At 38.5% G+C, this 20,761-nt stretch overlaps 1 protein-coding gene across 1 annotated transcript in view; it reads left to right on the top strand.

The window, feature by feature from the left end:
- The window catches only part of LOC126198464 (E3 ubiquitin-protein ligase SH3RF1), a 254,667-nt gene that overhangs the window by 52,881 nt on the left and 181,025 nt on the right, over positions 1-20,761 (top strand). Inside the window, exon 8 of the mRNA XM_049934810.1 lies at positions 9,392-9,573. Within this exon, the coding sequence (XP_049790767.1) occupies positions 9,392-9,573 (182 nt within the window). The remainder of the gene's footprint in view (positions 1-9,391; positions 9,574-20,761) is intronic.

Below are 20,761 nucleotides of genomic sequence, written 5' to 3'. Positions count from 1 at the left end.
TACTATTGAGGTTAAGGATACACAGTGTGAATAATATTGGTGTTTAATGGTACACAATGTGTCTATAGTTGTTGTGAGTGTTACTGTTGATGCCGTAGATTGATTAGAATTTGGGAAATTATGCAGATTTAGTTCAATTAGATGGAAATGGTGTAGAAAGAAGTTCGTTCATTCATACAGCCAGCAATATTTGATTTGGCTTAAAAATAATATGTGAAATGGTAGTAAATTAATAGTAAATAAATGAGAACTGGAGGTGGAAGAGGAAAGGAATATAAATGTATAAATAGAAAATGGAATCTAGGAAAACTAATTATTCTCCGTCTAGAGTATTAGAGTAAGAAGGTAAGGAGGAGACTAAATGTCAGATGTACGAAAAACAAAGAAAAATAATGTTGTTGGAAGGAGATATAATAGAATTGTTTCCTTGCATTCCTCCTTCATGATCCTTTGGTCCTTGCAGGGTATTTTTTTCATACTGTATGCCATCATTGATCACTATCATGATGCATTATCATCTCTCTCTCTCTCTCTCTCTCTGTGTGTGTGTGTGTGTGTGTGTGTGTGTGTGTGTGTGTGTGTGTGTGTGTGTGTGTGTAAGTTGTTCTTAACACTGAATGGTATACCTTTTATTAATGAGAGGTCAAAATCCCATTGGATATTACTTGCATACCGATTTTTCCACAGGGTGCACTGCTATTGCACAGATGCCCAGCTCTTGGTTTTTATTTCTCTGTTTCCTTATGGGGTCATTCCATACTAAGTCGTCCAGGGCCCTACCCTCACCTGTCACAGATGTTTATGAAAATTTATATTTGAATTGTATGCATAAATACAAGAAAATATTCAAAGTTCCATCCAATTCTAACCAGTAGTTTCTGAGTTATAACCATTTAAAGTTTTAGGCTAATTGTATTTCTGAGGGCGATTAAGATGTAACTAAAGCATGCATGCTTTTACAGAATTTGAAGCAAAATTGTTAGTTTTGAAGCTAGAGACTTGAAATTTTCAGTTTTGTTCTAAATTAAACCCTGAAACTGACAGAGGTACAAAATTCCAATTTATAATGTTCATGCATATTGGAAAAACTGTACTGAAACTCAAAATATTGATAATTTCAAAATTGTGACCTAGGTGTAGAAAATTATGAATAGCTACAATCTCTTTCCATATAACCCAATACAACCATATAGTTTTGAAAACAGCATAAAATTACCTTTCAAATGGTGCAAAAAATTGGTGGGGTTCTGTGAGTTGTAACAATTTTATAACAAACTGAAGTCAAATTTTTTAATTTACTTTGTAAAATACATGTTTGATACAATGATTAAATATTTGAAGTCAGTATAACTGTGAACATACCAGATGAACACAAGTTTTATGTATCAATTATTTTTAAATAAAAGATACATACATTCAGAATTTTACAAAATAGATTTACTTACATTTGAATACATGAGTTGGCGATTATTAGTTTTCAAACAAATCTTTTGTACAAAGAGTTTTTTATGACTTTAAAGTTTAATAATTCTTCAGTTGAAGTATTATTATATGAAGCAGTATGTACAATAATTACATTTAAATGTCCATTAAGTTTTTTTATGATAAAGCATTGAAACTGTTCCATGTTTTGAAGATTTCCTTTTGGGATCTTATATGATCTGCGAAACTGAGATGCTACCTCTGGAGGAACTATTACACATAGAAGATGGGCGGCGGAAAGAGGACATTTGTCTTCTTTTTGAGGCCAAAAGAAAGTTTCTGATGGTCCGTGAGGGTGCATAAAAAGAATGTCATAGTCCCCTTCTTCTTCATTGAAATGCAGAACCATTCCTATCCATCAGTTTTTCTCATAAACACATGCAGAATGTAGGTTATATTTAATAGTTGGGATAGTCATAGAAATATTTTGGTTCAACAAAATTTTCGAGTCTGAACTCACTCGTTTGGCTGTAATTCCTTCGCAAGAAGCTGGCTTAAAATAATGGAAACTTCTTGTACCCAGTATTGTTTGATCCATTTGAAATCTAATTTCGAGCATGGTTCTTTTGGTTTCAATTTCTTTTTCCTTTAAAAAAATATATTTTTGAGAGTAAAATTTTGCAAAAATTGTACATTTGTTCAGCATTTATTATCTGCTCACTTTGCCTACTGTTCTGCAAGTTTTTTTGGTAACAGTTCTCTTGACTGTGCCCCCGATCCCATCACATGTTGTTTTACGATGACTCGTAGCATGAAATGGCCAGCTTGCATTTAATTTAAAATTTTTATAATGAAAACATAAATATATCGTGCTTTTGAAGTTGTACTGAGCGCTGCCAACCATCTGTAGAATACTCAATTTGGTCAACGCCAGGAAAGTTTTGTTTTATGAATTTCCCCCCCCCCCCCTTCCCCGCGTACTGAATAAACAAATGGTACATCATGCTTTAGATCATCTGAAACGAAATGCAATGATGTGTCTTTTATGGTGGAATCTTCATTTTTCGAAAAAATCACTGCTGGATAAATTAAGCAGCTCGAGTGGTCCCAGTAGTAGGATTGCACTTCATTTTGCAGAATGAAGTTATAGTTTTCTGCAAAATCCATAAGAACTGAAACATCATTAAATGCTAGATTTTCTTTTCTCTGTTTCACGTGAGAGTTTTGAGTTTTTGTGATGTAAGATTGAGGTATCAGAGACTCAATTTTTTTATAGTCAAATCAATAAACTCCTTCCAAGGTTGATTATAAAGTCATTCTGCCATCACTTGAAACCCGCTGCGAAAATTTAATGTCTTCATCTTCATCTTCATTGTAGACTTCTAGCATTTCTCTTAGCTGTAGCTGCAGTGATTCACTTGTTTCTGGGCACACATCACATAAGCTTAACATACAGTCCCTGTTTTGTCTATCACAAACCAATATGTCCATCATAGTGTGAATTGATTCTTTATCATTTTGGTTCAGAGCATTTGCTAAAAGCTCAACATTTTGGTGGTGCAAAAACACTCTCTCTCTCTCTCTCTCTCTCTCTCTCTCTCTCTCTCTGAGTTCTAGGTGAACCAGCAGCAAACACACACCATTTCGGTCTCAAGGAGCAAAATTTGGCAAATCCAAATTTAATTTTTGGGGATTTTTCTTTAAATGCAATAAATAATTCCTCTAAGTTGCACAAAATAATTCTTTCCTGCTTGTAAGTATTTTTTTATACTAACTTTGTCTTTAGCACCTGGCAACATGTAAAAAAATTCATCATCTTCATAAAACAGTTGGACGATGTCTGTTGATTCTTGGGGAAGGGTCCTGGCATGTTTGGGTTCTGTCAAAGCCAAAATACATTTCTCATTTGCAAGCATTCTGGCATTTTACACTAAATATTCTGATATATTACAGTTTTTCGCTGCTTTTCTGCGAGCCCAAGACTTTGGAGTGATTGTTGATCTCTGTATTTTTTCCCATTTGGTTAAGTTTGTCTTGAGTCTTTCTTTTATGGCATCCACTAAATGATAAAGATACTCAGATTTTGTCCTCAATTCATTACCTTGAGTTGTACTGTCAGATTAACTTGAATTGTTGGATTCTTGTACTTTCAAAACAAATATCAACTTTTTAAAACCTGGTCTTTTGTCTTTTTAAACTTCTTTGTGGCATATTTTGTCTTGGATTGAGTAGATAATGACTGAAGTGGTGTCACATCAACTCTACAAGTGTTTCATTCAACATTTCTCTTTCTACTACTCTTTTTTGCATTGATTAATTCACTCTCACTTGCTTCATCACTTTCAAGTAGAGCAATATCTTTATGATCTAAAGTAGGTGTTGCCTCATTCAACAGTTTTCTACATGTACTGCACAACAGCTTTCCTGCCACTAAAATAATGTCCTTATTTTCCTTAACATATTTTGCTTTTTCCAGAGTAAATATACTCAAATCTTTCTTTTTTGTTAAGTGTACAGAATGTTTCTTAAATGGATCACAACAGGATTTTTGGTTCTTTTCAAAATACCTTAAAAGATAACACTAATGATGGGAACAAATATCATGATTTTTTTTCACTGCACTGCTTATTAGTACGCCAAACTAAAATTCCTACGTCTTCTTTAGAACACTTTTCCGAAATTAAATAAATGTCTTTGATTTTTGTCAGTGAAGTATTTTCACATGAAAAATTTAGTAATGAACTTACTGAATATTTAAAATTAGTTTCATCTTTACTTGAACTTGATCTTATCTCCATGGTAAGAAACACATGTACATATGTACATTAATCCTTGTTCCGTAGATAATGAATACGACATTTCGTAATGATGTGGAATGTGTCACTTTAACACAAGTTTTCTTTTCACAAGAAGTTGCTACTTCATATCTAACAATTCATCTATTGAGCAGGAGTAATTTTCATTCAGAAATTCTTTTAATTTCCTTTTAAATGTTGTTTGACTATCTGTCAGACTTTTAATACTATTTGGAAAATGTCAAAAAAATTTTGTGGCAGCGTAATTCACCCCTTTGTGCACGAAAGTGAGATCATCCTATCTTCTAATGTTGTAGCTATGCACTTCGCTGTTATTTTTGAATTGGGATGTGTTATTAATGACAAATTTCATAAGTGAATATATGTATTGCGAAGGTACTGTGAATATCCCAAGTTCCTTAAATAAATGTCTGCAAGGTGATCTTGTGTGGGCTCCAGCTGATTACATGCTGATTACATGCTTTTGTGCAATGAAAACTTTCTCTTTTAATGACAAATTGCCCCAAAATATGATGCCATATGAAAGCACACACTCACAAAACTATAGTTTTAAAAATAAAATTGTAACTGTGTTTATGTAACAATTATTTAAAATGTCATTAAGCGCAAAACACTAGGATGTTTACTTGAACAGAGCCGAATGCACGCTGATATACTTGCAGCACAGGCAGGCTGTGGAGGGAGGGAGGGAGGGAGGGAAGGTTTCATGTCCTGACTTGAATTTCATGTCTTGACAGAAGACAGGAAGCAGACCGCTGACTGGTGAATTTTTCATGTGCATGCTTGCATAGTAGTACTGCCTTATCTGAACTTCAACATACTTCTCATGACTCCATAATGTTGTATGTTTCTTGACTTTAACTTCAGCTAAATAAAACAAAAAAGATAGATGAAATGACAACTACAGTAAAATCTTTGTCCCAATTTAAAAGTAAACAACATAAAAAATTTTCCAGAATGAAATTTTTGCTCTGCAGCAGAGTGTTCCCTGATATGAAACTTCCTGGCAGATTAAAACTGTGTGCTCGACCGTGACTCGAACTTGGGACCTTTGCCTTTCGCGGGCAAGTGCTCTACCATCTGCTTGCGAAAGGCAAAGGTCCTGAGTTCGAGTCTGGCACACAGTTTTAATCTGCCAGGAAGTTTCAACAAAAAATGTACTAATAAATTACTGTTTTAAGTAGCTGATCTTCCAAATTGTAGTTTTAAAACCTTTTACTTCTATATAACCTCTACTATAACCATTTTGAATTTTAAAATAGCTGTTCTATACGTTTTGAATAGATAGAACTTGTTTTGACTTCAATATAAGATAAAGTTGTTACAACTCAGAACCCCACCAATTTTTTGCACCATTTGAAAGGTAATTTTATGTTGTTTTCAAAAATATATGGTTGTATTGGGTTATTTGGAGAGAGATTTTAGATATTCATAAATTTCTATGCCTACATCACAATTTTGAAATTAACAATATTTTGAGTTTCAGTACAGTTTTTCAATATGATTGAACATTATAAATTGGAATTTTGTACCTCTGCCTGTTTCAGGGTTTAATTTAGAACAAAACTGTGAAAATTTCAAGGCTCTATCTTCAAAACTATAGATTTTGCTTCAAATTCCGTAAAAGCATGCCTGCTTTAGTTACATCTTAATCGCACTTGGAAATACAATTAGCCTAAAACTTTAAATGGTGATAACTCTGAAACTACTTGACAGAATTGTATGAAATTTTGTATATTTTCTTGTCTTTATGCTTACATTTCACACATACGTTTTGGTACAAATCCAAAAACCGTGAATGTTTTTGGTTGGATGATTTTGTGTGGAATGACCATATGTGGTGTTGTTAGTTAACGGTACATCTTACTCTGAATTGATTGGTTTTATACTCATTTTTATGGGAAACTGGTGCTGTATATTTTTTTGTGGATGATAAAAGTCTGACAGTGTGATTAGGATCTTCAGTAAAGCATTTATCTGTAAATGAGGGAGAGCTTGAGGAGACTGATTGTAGGACCTTTATTCCATGAAGCCATCTGCTCTTCCCACCAAGCTATCATAGGAAGACCCTTACCATATTTCCTATTTCTTTTGTGATTTTGATGCTCGAAAGGATTGAGTTAAGATGTCACAGAAAACCATTCTTGTGCTGTATCTTATGGATAGAACACAAATGCATGTAAATATGCCAGCAGAAACATGTTAAGTTTTTTATGCAGTTTCCAGAATATCTGACTTGAAATCCTCCACATGCAGATTCACCACTAGTTCTAATTCTGTTCATGATAGTTACCCCTGAACAGAAAATAAGCTGACATGATGATGTATCTGAATCTTCAATGAGTTAATGTCTCCTGAAGTTCCTCTTGTTGAAAGGGAACTTGTGCCAGTACCCATTTTGATGATATCTGTTTCCTGAAGCTTCTGTTTACTGAGGTGATGGAAAAAAGGAAGGTAAGTTTGAGAGTGGTGTTCACACTAACCCCCAATAACAACTCAATATCTTCTCAAGATAGTTCTCTAGCTATTCTTGAGAGCACCAGTGTAACTTAGTATTGGTAATGTTTCAGGAGATCTTTAAGGACAAAGTCATATGGCTATGGACAAGCGAGTTCCGCGGAAATGTAAAAAAAAAAAAAAAAAAAAAAAAAAAAAAAAAAAAAAAAGTGAAATTGCCGTTTTTTTTTTTTTAAATTTGGAAGAGCAGTGATTTGTATGAAATATTGAGAAATGTCATTTCCATGTATAAAAAATATTATAAAGCTGAGAACGGCAATTTGGCAATTTTTGTAACTGCTGGTTACTGAATGCTGAAATCACATTTTGACATCTTGTTTCCTCAAGGCTGAGGGTCATGTATAATCTTAAAATGAATGATCATTTCCCACGTAACTGTGATGTGATGTCAAAACTAACACCAAAAGTGGCAGAAAAAGCCATGAATTGGGGAAAAACAGCAAAAAAGGAAGAGAACACCAATTCTAGAGAAAAATACTGACATTGGAAAAAAAAAAACACCAAATTTGTTAAGAAACCAGCAAATTGGGCAGAAAAGGTAACACTGGTTTTTTTTTCACTGAATCTGGAAAAAATAGCAGCGAATTTATAAAAAAAGCAGCAAATTTAGCAGAAGAGCAGCAAATTTGCCAAAAACTGAAGAAAAACAAACTTCCAAAAAATAACTCCAAATTGATAAAAAGAACTTGCAAAAAATAAAACCTGAACCACAAAGAGAAAAATGACAAAACAGCAAAAATTGTGATGACTTGAAGGTACCGTTGCAAATGCTGGTTCTCAAAAGTTTCTCCCCTTCCCTGCAGGCATTCCCATTTGAGTTCGCGGAGTATTTGCATAACACTTGCCTGTTATTTGTTCTTAATGTAATTAGTGAGGTACAAAAGCAACATAATTGAATGTTTGTATTTTTTTTATCGTGCTCCACACAGGGACTGTAGTGTCATATTTAGGTGGTAGACAGAATTAAAATTTCATGGTCCTTTAAGTTCATTAATGACAATAAATTCTTTGTTGGAGATTCTGACGCTTCCTGTGCTGTTGCTAAATGAATAATTGACAGTGTTTACGGTGGTTCTTATCTAGTGCTTTCAGTGAATGCAGTGCAGCTGCATGCTCCAAAGAATGTAAGTAATTTGCTATCAGCATTACCATCATAATGGCTCAGAATTTATCACTTAATGCAGTGGAGTTACATACATATCACACAAGCCACCATACAGTGCTTAGTGGAGTGTATCTTGTACCACTTTAGGCATTCCCTTTTCTGTTACATTCACAAATGGAGTGAGAGGGGAAAAAGAGGCTATCTATATGCTTTTTATCTGTGAGAATAATTTGACGGCACACTGAAAGATCTGTGCCCTAAGGGTAGATGACATTCCCTCAGAATTATTGAGTGCCTTGGGAGAGCCAGCCATGATAAAACTATTCCAATTGGTGTGATAGATATATATGATACCGGTGAACTACACGTACAGCTACCTAAATATTCTGTAAGATACCACAGCGTGCATGGCAGGGGTACCTTGTGCCACCAATAGTCATTCCCTTTCCTGTTCAAGGGGAAATGTAGCGAGGGAAAAATGAATGTCTATGTGTCTCAGTATGAGCCCTGATTTCCCTTATCTTGTCTTTGTGATCCTTAGACAAGATGTGTATTTGTGGCAATAGGATTGTTTCGTGGACTGTTGCAAATGCTGGTTCTCAAAAGTGTCTCCCAAAAAGATTTTCGTCTTCTCTGCAGGCATTCCGATTTGAGTTCACAGAGTATTTGCATAATACTTACCTGTTGATCGAACCTACCAGTAACAAATTTAACTGCATGCCTCTGAATTGCTTCGATATCTTCTCTTAATCTGACTGGTTTGAGATCCTGAAGACTTGAGCAGTAATTAAGAAGGGGTCACACAAGTGTTCTATTTCAGTACCTGTGTTCCACTATCATCCATATGCTTGTGAGTAAGATTTGGAGCTTGGTGTGCACCTGCACCACAGGAATCATTACCTGTCCTCGTCTTAATTGTATATGTGGTGTCTGCTCTTTCAAATGTGTAAGACAGCCATTGATCTCTTCAGTGCAGATGCACACCAAGCTCAAACTCTTTCACAAATTGGCAAAATGCCGTGAGTAGTGAGTATAATAAGCGAGGGGCTCTGCATTAGTAGTGTGTGAATAAGTTGAGAATTTGGGTCTGATGGGACGTGTGCTAGGGTAGTTTGTGTAGTTGTGATGACCACTGTGTCTAGGCGGTGTAGTGGTCAACGCATTCGCCTAATAAGTAGCAGCCCCTAGTTCAAATCCCGGACACGCCTGTGAACGGTTGTGTGTGTGTGTGTGTGTGTGTGTGTGTGTGTGTGTGTGTGTGTGTGTGTGTGTTGTCTGCATTTAACAGATGACTTTCTGAGATAGCTGATAATTGATAGAACCTTTTTTCTCCCCCCCCCCCCCCCTCCCCATGCGCCTTTCTGCCTCTCAGTGCGGTAAGTAGCAATCTATCCATTTGTTCTTTTTTTCCCCCTACCTCGGATTTTCCATTGCTTGACAATCATATAGTTATTCTTATTGAGTTAATCACTGGCTAATGTATGATGCATCTGTGTTTTGCCCGTGAGTAATGATGAGTCATTGTTCCTAGGTACCTCCACACAGCACCAGCACTAGTAGTAACAGCACTGTTGGTGATAGCATTGGTGTACAGAGGCAGGGCAGCCAGAGACACCGCCGCTCAGGCAGCAGCGACCTGACAAGTGTACCTCCGCTGCCCCCGCCACAGGGTCTGCACCCCATGCCAGGAACCTCTGCACACCTGCCTGCAGCGTAAGTTAAAAACTTTGAATGTGCTTTAGTTTCTCAAAAATTTTTATGCACATACATAGGAGGTAATTTGAGAAGAACATAATGACAATTAGTGATAGTAGGACAAGTAGGCTGGATGTAAATTTTTTATTCATTATAGCTACATCTGTGCATTTGTCTAAGGTGTCAAGAGTGTTGAGGTAACACTGGCTATTACATGTACTTACAGCCAAATTTTGTTTTGAATCTCTCTCCCTCTTGTCTTTCTCCCCTTCGCCCTTCCTCCCACTCCCCCTCCCACTACTACTCCCCCTCCCGCTCCTCCTCCATGTCCCCATCCCCATCCCCTTCCCATCTCCTCTCCCCTCCCCTCCCCTCCACACATCACCCTCCCCTCCACACATCACCCTCCCCTGCACACATCACCCTCCCCTGCACACATCACCCTCCCCTGCACACATCACCCTCCCCTGCACACATCACCCTCCCCTGCACACATCACCCTCCCCTGCACTCTCCCACTGCCCCACCCCTCCCATCCTCCACATTCCCCCTTACCCTCTACCCTTAAGTGTCCTAATCTCTCGCGCAGGACATTGTGAGGTCTTCAAAAGACTTCTGTATAAATTCCCTGTAAATCTGTGATACAGTTTTATGTGGGATACATGAACATCTTACTTTGTAGCAATATATCCAAAAACAAAGATGATGTGACTTACCAAACGAAAGCGCTGGCAGGTCGATAGACACACAAACAAACACAAACATACACACAAAATTCAAGCTTTCGCAACAAGCTGTTGCCTCATCAGGAAAGAGGGAAGGAGAGGGAAAGACGAAAGGATGTGGGTTTTAAGGGAGAGGGTAAGGAGTCATTCCAATCCTGGGAGCGGAAAGACTTACCTTAGGGGGAAAAAAGGACGGGTATACACTCGCGCGCGTGCGTGCGCGCGCACGCACGCACGCACGCACACACGCACACACACACACACACACACACACACACACACACACACACACATATATACAGACACAAGCAAACATAAGTTTGCTTGTGTCTGTATATGTGTGTGTCTGTATATGTGTATATGTTTGCGAGTGTATACCCGTCCTTTTTTCCCCCTAAGGTAAGTCTTTTCGCTCCCGGGATTGGAATGACTCCTTACCCTCTCCCTTAAAACCCACATCCTTTCGTCTTTCCCTCTCCTTCCCTCTTTCCTGATGAGGCAACAGTTTGTTGCGAAAGCTTGAATTTTGTGTGTATGTTTGTGTTTGTTTGTGTGTCTATCGACCTGCCAGCGCTTTCGTTTGGTAAGTCACATCATCTTTGTTTTTGGATATATTTTTCCCACGTGGAATGTTTCCCTCTATTATATTAATATCATTACTTTGTAGCAATGCGTACAAATTCTTTTGATGTCCACTGTTGCGCTTGCTTGCTAAGGACTCCAAATTTTGGAACAGATCACAATAGCGTTTTGTATACAATTTCCTTATCATATGCCTAGCACTATTCACGATTTCTCACCAAATCAAAGTCATCCATTCATCTTGTGTACTACAGATTTCCCATATTCCTTCTATTTCATATCATTTCACTTTATCATTTCATGTAAGGACACAAACTGGTTTTCCTTCTTGTTCATGTAAATTACACATTTTGCACTATGCATGTATGAAGAGAGCTGCCCTTCAGTAAACAAAGTTGAAATACTTTCTCTCAATCTCATAACATTACAATCACCCAGCAATGATACCTTTCTGTGAACAACAGCACTATCAGCAAAGAATCTGAGTGTGATACTGATAAATCCTTTATGTTGTGTCTATAGGTGAAACGTGGTGACCTGGATAACCATGAACACTCCAAACATTTAGTTATGAGTAAAATATCATTACTTTTATTTGCAAAATGTGCAGGCAATGAAATATACATAACTTTGAAGATGTGTGTCTTTCCCAGTAATTTCCATTATTCATTGATCTCCGAATACTAGTTTTGAATATAGTTTGAAATTTAATAGCATCATGCACAGTTTGTTGTATCTCACTGTGAGTCTTCAGAGATCTGAGGGCAGAACTCAGTGAACAGCTTCTTAAGATGATGTGCAGCTGGGTACATTGGGATGCAGTGAGTGCAATCAAAGGCATTCCCTGGTGGCATCCATAGGAATATAATGAGCCCTGCAGCTAGTATGACTTCGAGTGGTGCCAGCTGGCAGCCTGTCTGTGGGTTGTGACTTTTGCTGAGATGTGGGCAGCATGCTATGTGCAGATGACCTAGGGATGCCATGTGCAGCAGTCCTCCACCCCACACTGCCCCCCAAAAACTGCATACCATTGTTGCATAGTGTGAGTGCAAGCAATGATATGGAGAAGGCCTGTGCCATGGTGCAACTAACGGAGTTGAATATGGCATGATGGCGCCAACCAACTAGTGTCCCAACATTAGCTGTGTGAACATCAGTCGACAAATGTTGTGGCTGCAGCATAGCTGGGCAGGGGTCAAGAGCTGTCTGTTGAAGTATATGCCTGAACATCGGGCACCAGTAAAGGCTGTGCAGGGGCAGCAGTTTGGAATACAGGCAACATGTCTGAAAAATGAAAATATTTGGCGGGATCACAAAAATTCCAGAAACATCATTGGTTTTGGTGCTGTCAGTGTGTGTCTGTTTGGCCTGGAGTGGTATAGTGAGCTCAGTGTAAGGTTTGGTAAATACACAATAAAAAACTTTGTCATTCATGTGGAACTTCATTGCTAAGGTTATGTCCAAAGCAGAGTGCTGAGCACATAATAAAGGTAGCAAACTGCAGTGACAGCGACCATGTAGCACTTCTGCAGACAAAGCATCGCGAACAGGCATAGTGCAGAAGGTTCTGAGAATTAATAACAAAGCATTGTCCCTCGAGTGTGAAGCATGAAGTTTGGGCATCTGAAACTTGGAATTGCAAATGAATTGCTTAGCTTCGACCTTTGATTATGAAGAGGAGGAGCCATCCAGATATAATGAATCCCATTTTGTCAGCAGAAATGTTGAAATTCCAATGATGAAAACTGTGTACCATTGTCTGAAATGATTTTTTGAGGCAAACCTTCTAAACAAGTCTGAAGTGAGCTTTTTGATAGTGTTAGCACTGGTCATCAAATTCAGAGGGATTGAGCTGCTTCTCTGTACGGTCATGTACATCTTTCACCAGATGAAAAAGCACTGTTAGTGGCTTATGATCAGTCACAAGAAAAATTTTCTTCCATGCAGATATTGATGAAATTTTGTAACACCTTATATCATGGCTAAGATTTCTTTTTCCTGTTGACTGTACTTGACTGGGCCTTGTTCAGTGTTTCAGAGGGAAATGCTGTGGAGCGTTAGGTGTTTCCAACCTTGGAGAAAAAAGCGCACTTTTTCAATGTGATGCTGTATTGACTGCAATCACTGCCGATCTGTGGGGTCATAATGGAAACGATGATTGTTGTTGTTGTGGTCTTCAGTCCTGAGACAGGTTCGATGCTGCTCTCCATGCTACTCTATCCTGTGCAAGCTTCTTCATCTCCCAGTACCTACTGCAACCTACATCCTTCTGAATCTGCTTAGTGTATTCATCTCTTGGTCTCCCTCAACTATTTTTACCCTCCACGCTGCCCTCCAATGCTAAATTTGTGATCCCTTGATGCCTCAAAACATGTCCCACCAACCGATCCCTTCTTCTAGTCAAGTTGTGCCACAAACTTCTCTTCTCCCCAATCCTATTCAATACCTCCTCATTAGTTACGTGATCTACCCACCTTATCTTCAGCATTCTTCTGTAGCGCCACATTTCGAAAGCTTCTATTCTCTTCTTGTCCAAACTAGTTATTGTCCATGTTTCACTTCCATACATGGCTACACTCCATACAAATACTTTCAGAAACGACTTCCTGACACTTAAATCTATACTCGATGTTAACAAATTTCTCTTCTTCAGAAACAATTTCCTTGCCATTGCCAGTCTACATTTTATATCCTCTCTACTTCGACCATCATCAGTTATTTTACTCCCTAAATAGCAAAACTTCTTTACTACTTTAAGTGTCTCATTTCCTAATTTAATTCCCTCGGGCGAATAAACAATGCATTTTTCAGCGTTTGAAATGAACATTTGTTTTCTCCAGAGCATTGGAAAGGAACACTCTTACAACTGTGATGATGCAAAGGAGCAGTGATTTGCACTGTGTTCAGAATGAATTTAGTGTATTAGGTAATTTTTCCAAGAAGTACCTGTAGTTCCAGAACATTTTTATAAGAAGGTAATTTTCTGATGGCATCTAAGTATTTAGTCGAGGGACAAGCTGCACGGGCATCGATGAGATGTTCCAAATAGCCAATTTCTGTATTGAAAAATGAAAATTTCTGCAGATTGCACTGCATCCTCTGTTATTTAAACTTGGAAAAAAAAATCTAAGCTTTGGATATGCTGTTCCAACATTTGTCCAGATGCTGTGATGTCATTCAAATAATATGAACAGGATGGGACTTTCAACATCACTTGTTCAAGAAAATGGTGAAACACTGAAGGAGCAGATGTGCTACCAAAGAGAAAGCACATGCAAGCCAACGTGTGTGTTTTTTATTTTATTTACGCGTCATCAAGTTCCGTAGTACCAAACTGAGGAGCAAATCTCAAAGGTCATGGAATGTGTCAGTACATGAAATTACAATATAAAAGTAACAACAGATAAAAATAAAATGTTTATGAACCCGCAAAAAAGTAAAGCCATAAGTTTAAGTAAATGCAATCAACAATACAACAAGAATCAGCTTAATTTTTCAAGGAACTCCTCAACAGAATAGGAGGAGTGACCTAGGAGAAACCTCTTAAGTTTTGATTTGAAGCGCGTGGATTACTGCTAATATTTTTGAATTCTAATGCTAGCTTATTGAGAATGGATGCGGTAGTTTACTGCACACCTTTTTGCACAACCGTTAAGGAAGTCCAGTCCAAATGCAGGTTTGATTTTTGCCGAGTATTAACTGAGTGAAAGCTGCTTATTCTTGGGAATAAGGTAATATTGTTACCAAGAAATGACAGTAAGGAATATACGAGGGCAGTTCAATAAGTAATGCAACACATTTTTTTTCTCGGCCAAGTTTGGTTGAAAAAACCGGAAATTTCTTGTGGAATATTTTCAAACATTCCCGCTTCGTCTCGTATAGTTTCATTGACTTCCGACAGGTGGCAGCACTGTACGGAGCTGTTAAAATGGCGTCTGTAACGGATGTGCGTTGCAAACAACGGGCAGTGATCGAGTTTCTTTTGGCGGGAAACCAGGGCATCTCAGATATTCATAGGCGCTTGCAGAATGTCTACGGTGATCTGGCAGTGGACAAAAGCACGGTGAGTCGTTGGGCAAAGCGTGTGTCATCATCGCCGCAAGGTCAAGCAAGACTGTCTGATCTCCCGCGTGCGGGCCGGCCGTGCACAGCTGTGACTCCTGCAATGGCGGAGCGTGCGAACACACTCGTTCGAGATGATCGACGGATCACCATCAAACAACTCGGTGCTCAACTTGACATCTCTGTTGGTAGTGCTGTCACAATTGTTCACCAGTTGGGATATTCAAAGGTTTGTTTCCGCTGGGTCCCTCGTTGTCTAACCGAACACCATAAAGAGCAAAGGAGAACCATCTGTGCGGAATTGCTTGCTCGTCATGTGGCTGAGGGTGACAATTTCTTGTCAAAGATTGTTACAGGCGATGAAACATGGGTTAATCACTTCGAACCTGAAACAAAACGGCAATCAATGGAGTGGCGCCACACCCACTTCCCTATCAAGAAAAAGTTTAAAGCCATACCCTCAGCCAGTAAAGTCATGGTTACAGTCTTCTGGGACGCTGAAGGGGTTATTCTGTTCGATGTCCTTCCCCATGGTCAAACGATCAACTTTCAAGTGTATTGTGCTACTCTTCAGAAATTGAAGAAACGACTTCAGCGTGTTCGTAGGCACAAAAATCTGAACGAACTTCTCCTTCTTCATGACAACGCATGACCTCACACAAGTCTTCGCACCCGAGAGGAGCTCACAAAACTTCAGAGGACTGTTCTTCCTCATGCACCCTACAGCCCCGATCTCGCACCATCGGATTTCCATATGTTTGGCCCAATGAAGGACGCAATCCATGGGGGGCACTACGCGGATGATGAAGAAGTTATTGATGCAGTACGACGTTGGCTCCGACATCGACCAGTGGAATGGTACCGTGCAGGCCCTCATTTCAAGGTGGCGTAAGGCTGTAGCATTGAATGGAGATTACATTGAAAAATAGTGTTGTCTAGCTAAAATATTGGGGAATAACCTGGTGTATTTCAATGCTGAATAAAACAACCCCTGTTTCAGAAAAAAAAATGTGTTGCATTACTTATTGAACTGCCCTCGTATATATATATTGCGAGACCAATGTCAAAATAGTATACTTTTAGAATGGGAAGGGCTATCCCAAAATATAATACAATACAATATAAATGAATGAAAATAAAGTAGTCTAATTTTCGTGTCGAACGATCACTCACCTTGGATACTGTTCGAATAGTAAAAATGGCATCATTAAGTCTTTGAACAAGGTCCTGAATGAGAGCTTTCCATGAAAGTTTACTATCTATCTGAACACCCTGAAATTTGAACTGTTCAGTTTCACTAATCATATGCCCATTCTGTGAAATTAAAATGTCAGGTTTTGTTGAAGTGTGTGCTAGAAATTGTAAAAACTGAGTCTTACTATGATTTAGCATTAGTTTATTTTCTACAAGCCATGAACTTAGGTCATGAACTGAATTATTTGAAACTGAGCCAATGTTGCACACAACATCCTTTACTACCAAGCTAATGTCATCAGCAAACAGAAATAATTTAGAGTTACCTGTAATACTAGAAGGCATATCATTTGTATAAATAAGGAACAGGAGTGGCCCCAACACTGATCCCCAGGGCACCCCCCACTTGACTGTACCCCACTCAGACGGCACATCAAAGCCATTCTCAACACTGTGAATAATGACCTTTTGCTGTCTGTTGCTAAAGTAAAGGTGACCCAGTTATGAGCTTCTCCCCATATTCCATAATGATCAAACATCTTGAGCAATATTTTGTGATCAACACAATCAAATGCCTTAGTTAAATCAAAAAATACGCCTAGCATTCGAAACCTTTTGTTTAACCCATCCAGTACCTCACAGAGAAAAGAGAATATAGCATTTTAGTTGTTAAATGACTTCTAAAGCCGAACTGTACATTTCATAGCAAATCGTGTGATATAAAATGATCAAGTATCCTTACATACAAGCCTTTTCAATAACTTTAGCAAACACTGATGGCATAGAAGTAGGTCTAAAATTGTCTACATTATCCCATTCTCCCTTTTTATAAAGCGGCTTTACTACTGAGTACTTTAATTGTTCAGGAAACTGACCATTCCTAAAGGAAAAATTACAAATACAGCTAAATACTGGGCTAACATGTGCAGCACAGTACCTTAATATTCTGCTAGACACTCCATCATATCCATGAGAGTCGTTAGTCTTCAGTGATTCAATTATTGACTTAATCTCCCCCTTGTCTGTACCACAGAGGAGTATTTCAGACATCAGTCTCAGAAAGGCATTTGCCAAGAGAGTTATGATTCCCTGCAGAAACTAAATTTTTATTTAATTCATCAGCAATGCTCAGAAAATGATTGTTAAATACTACACATATATCTGATTTATCAGTAACAGGCATATTTTTACTCCGAACTGACTTCATATTGTCGACCTTGTGCTGCTGACTAGACATTTCCTTTGCAACTGACCATGTCGTTTTCATTTTATCCTGTGAGTTAGCTATTCTGTTTGCATACCACATACTCTTTGCCATCCTAATAACAATTTAAGCACCTTACAGTACCTTTTGTAATGGGCTGCTGTAGCTTGATTGTGACTACTACTGTTGTTGTTGTGGTCTTCAGTCCTGAGGCTGGTTAGATGCAGCTCTCCATGCTACTCTATCCTGTGCAAGCTTCTTCATCTCCCAGTACTACTGCAGCTTACATCCTTCTGAATCTGCTTAGTGTATTCATTTCTTGATCTCCCTCTACAATTTTTACCCTCCACGCTGCCCTCCAGTACTAAATTGGTGATCACTTGATGCCTCAGAACATGTCCTACCAACCGATCCCTTCTTCTAGTCAAGTTGTGCCACAGACTCCTCTTCTCCCCAATTCTGTTCAATAATTCCTCTTTAGTTCTGTGATCTACCCATCTGATCTTCAGCATTCTTCAGTAGCACCACATTTTGAAAGCTTCTATTCTCTTCTTGTCTAAACTAATTATCGTCCATGTTTCACTTCCATACATGGCTGCACTCCATACAAATACTTTCAGAAACGACTTCCTGACACTTAAATCTATACTCGATGTTAACAAATTTCTCTTCTTCAGAAACGCTTTCCTTGCCATTGCCACTCTACATTTTATATCCTATCTACTTCGACCATCATCAGTTATTTTGCTCCCCAAACAGCAAAACTCCTTTACTACTTAAAGTGTCTCATTTCCTGATCCAATTCCCACAGCATCACCTGATTTAATTCGACTACATTCCATTATCCTTGTTTTGCTTTTGTTGTTGTTCATCTTATATCCTCCTTTCAAGACACTGTCCATTCTGTTAAACTGCTCTTCCAAGTCCTTTGCTGTCTCTGACAGAATTACAATGTCATTGGCGAACCTCAAAGTTTTTATTTCTTTTCCATGCATTTTAATACCTACTCCGAATTTTTAATTTGTTTCCTTTACTGCTTGCTCAATATACGGATTGAATAGCATCGGGGAGATGCTACAACCCTGTCTCACTCCCTTCCCAACCACTGCTTCCCTTTCATGTCCCTCGACTCTTATAACTGCCATCTGGTTTCTGTACAAATTGTAAATAGCCTTTCGCTCCCTGTATTTCACCCCTGTCACCTTCAGAATTTGAAAGCGTTTTCCAGTGAACATTGTCAAAAGCTTTCTCTAAGTGTACAAATGCTAGAAACATAGGTTTGCCTTTTCTTAATCTTGCTTCTAAGATAAGTCGTAGGGTCAGTATTGCCTCACGTGTTCCAAAATTTCTACGGAATCCAAACTGATCTTACCTGAGGTCGGCTTCTACCAGTTTTTCCATTCGTTTGTAAAGAATTTGCGTTAGTATTTTGCAGCTGTGACTTATTAAACTGATGACTACTACTAAAATTTTGATATAATTCTCACTTTGTTCCACATGATACCCTTATCCCATTAGTCAGCCACCCGTGCTGCCCATTACTGCTAGTACCCCGTTTAGAACATTCTAACGGAAAGCAATTCTCAAAGAGCATGAAAAGTGTGTTACGGAAAGCATTATGTTTGTTGGCACTATAAACATCCTGCCACTGTTGGTCCTTGATGAGATTTAAAAAACTCTCTGTTGCCGTTGGGTTAACTTTCCTACATAGTTTGTATTTATATGTGACTTTTGATTGAATACAAAAGTCTTTTAGTGTTAATATTTGTGCATCATGGTCTGAAAAACCATTCACCCTTTTACTAATAGAATGCCCATGTAGTAATGAAGAATGAATAAAAATATTGTCTATGGCTGTGCTACTGTTCCACTTGCACCCTAGTTGGAAAAACACAGTCTGCATCAGATCATATAAATTTAGGAGATCTACCAACACTTGTACCAAGATACACAAAATTTATATTTAATTCAAATGGTTCAAATGGCTCTGAGCACTATGGGACTCAACTGCTGAGGTCATTAGTCCCCTAGAACTTAGAACTAGTTAAACCTAACTAACCTAAGGACATCACAAACATCCATGCCCGAGGCAGGATTCGAACCTGCGACCGTAGCGGTCCTGCGGTTCCAGACTGCAGCACCTTTAACCGCACAGCCACTTCGGCCGGCTATATTTAATTCACCACATATAACTAATTTCTTGTACTTCCTATAAAGTGAATCAAGAAACCTCTGTAGCTTGAGCAGAAATGCTCTGAAGTCAGAGTTAGGGGACCTATAAACAACAACAATTAGAAGTTAAGTTTTACTAAATTCAACTGCCCCTGCACAACATTCAAATATTTGTTCAGTGCAGTGCCGTGATACGTCTATGGACTCAAATGGAATAATATTTTTTACGTACATGGCCACTCCCCCACCCCGCAAGGAACTCTTTGAAAAACAGCCAGCTAATCTGTATCCTGTATTAACAGGGACCGTAAAATAAGAGATAATCAGTACGCTAACACCAACAGCACCGCCTTATCCTGTGCAGACTGCTACTGCCTTGAAACGGCAACCCTCAGTTGCTGCTGGAGTACCGATTATTCTGTATGTTTTTCTATTCCTGTTAATACACACTGGTAAAACAAATATTGCATGAGCATAATTTGTGCCCATTTTATCAATTGGGCACATAATATTCTGCTTTAAAAATAATTTGGTTTATAAAGGGGAAGCAAACTGATGCTTTCTCTTGACACAGGAAGCACATGAAAGGTATGATGTTCATTATTTGTTTGGACTGACTCCAGCTGCAAATTGCAAAAATGAAATTGTAAATATCAACTTTACTACTGAGTAATTTAATCGTTCAGGAAACTGACCATTCCTAAAGGAAGAATTACAAATGCAGCTAAATATAGGGTAGAGTAAATGCACCCGATGACTGTCAGGAAATATTCTGTATTCATATTCCTGAATTATTTGTAATGGATGGTTTCAGATACTCCGCAGCATATACTGAATCTGAAACCCATCATTTCAATAACAGTTATGAAATGCTTGTTAAAAAGTTTTGCAACACTGCATATACCTGTTACCAATTTATCAAACAGTGGAAAATGCAGAATGGAATAATGACAATATTATGAAAAGAATAGATTGCTACTCACCATATAGTGGGGACATTGAGTTGGAGATAGGCACAACAAAAAGACTGTCAGACTTGCAAGGTTTTGTCCAGGAAGGCTTTCACTGAAATTAGACAACACACACACATTAACACAATTGCGACACATGACCACAGGGGGCCGAGGGCACACTGCGAGCAGCAGTGCATGATTTTGAAGGTAAAGAGGAGGCTAGGGCAGAGAGGATGAGGGGACAGTGAAGTGCTGCTTGTGGGAACATTCAGGGGTGAAATAGATGGAGGATAGGGCAGCTAGGGGCAGTCAGG

The sequence above is a fragment of the Schistocerca nitens genome, chromosome 8, assembly GCF_023898315.1.
Source record: "Schistocerca nitens isolate TAMUIC-IGC-003100 chromosome 8, iqSchNite1.1, whole genome shotgun sequence".
NCBI classification, from domain to species: Eukaryota; Metazoa; Arthropoda; class Insecta; order Orthoptera; family Acrididae; genus Schistocerca; species Schistocerca nitens.
This window is presented reverse-complemented; position numbering and strand designations above follow the sequence as displayed.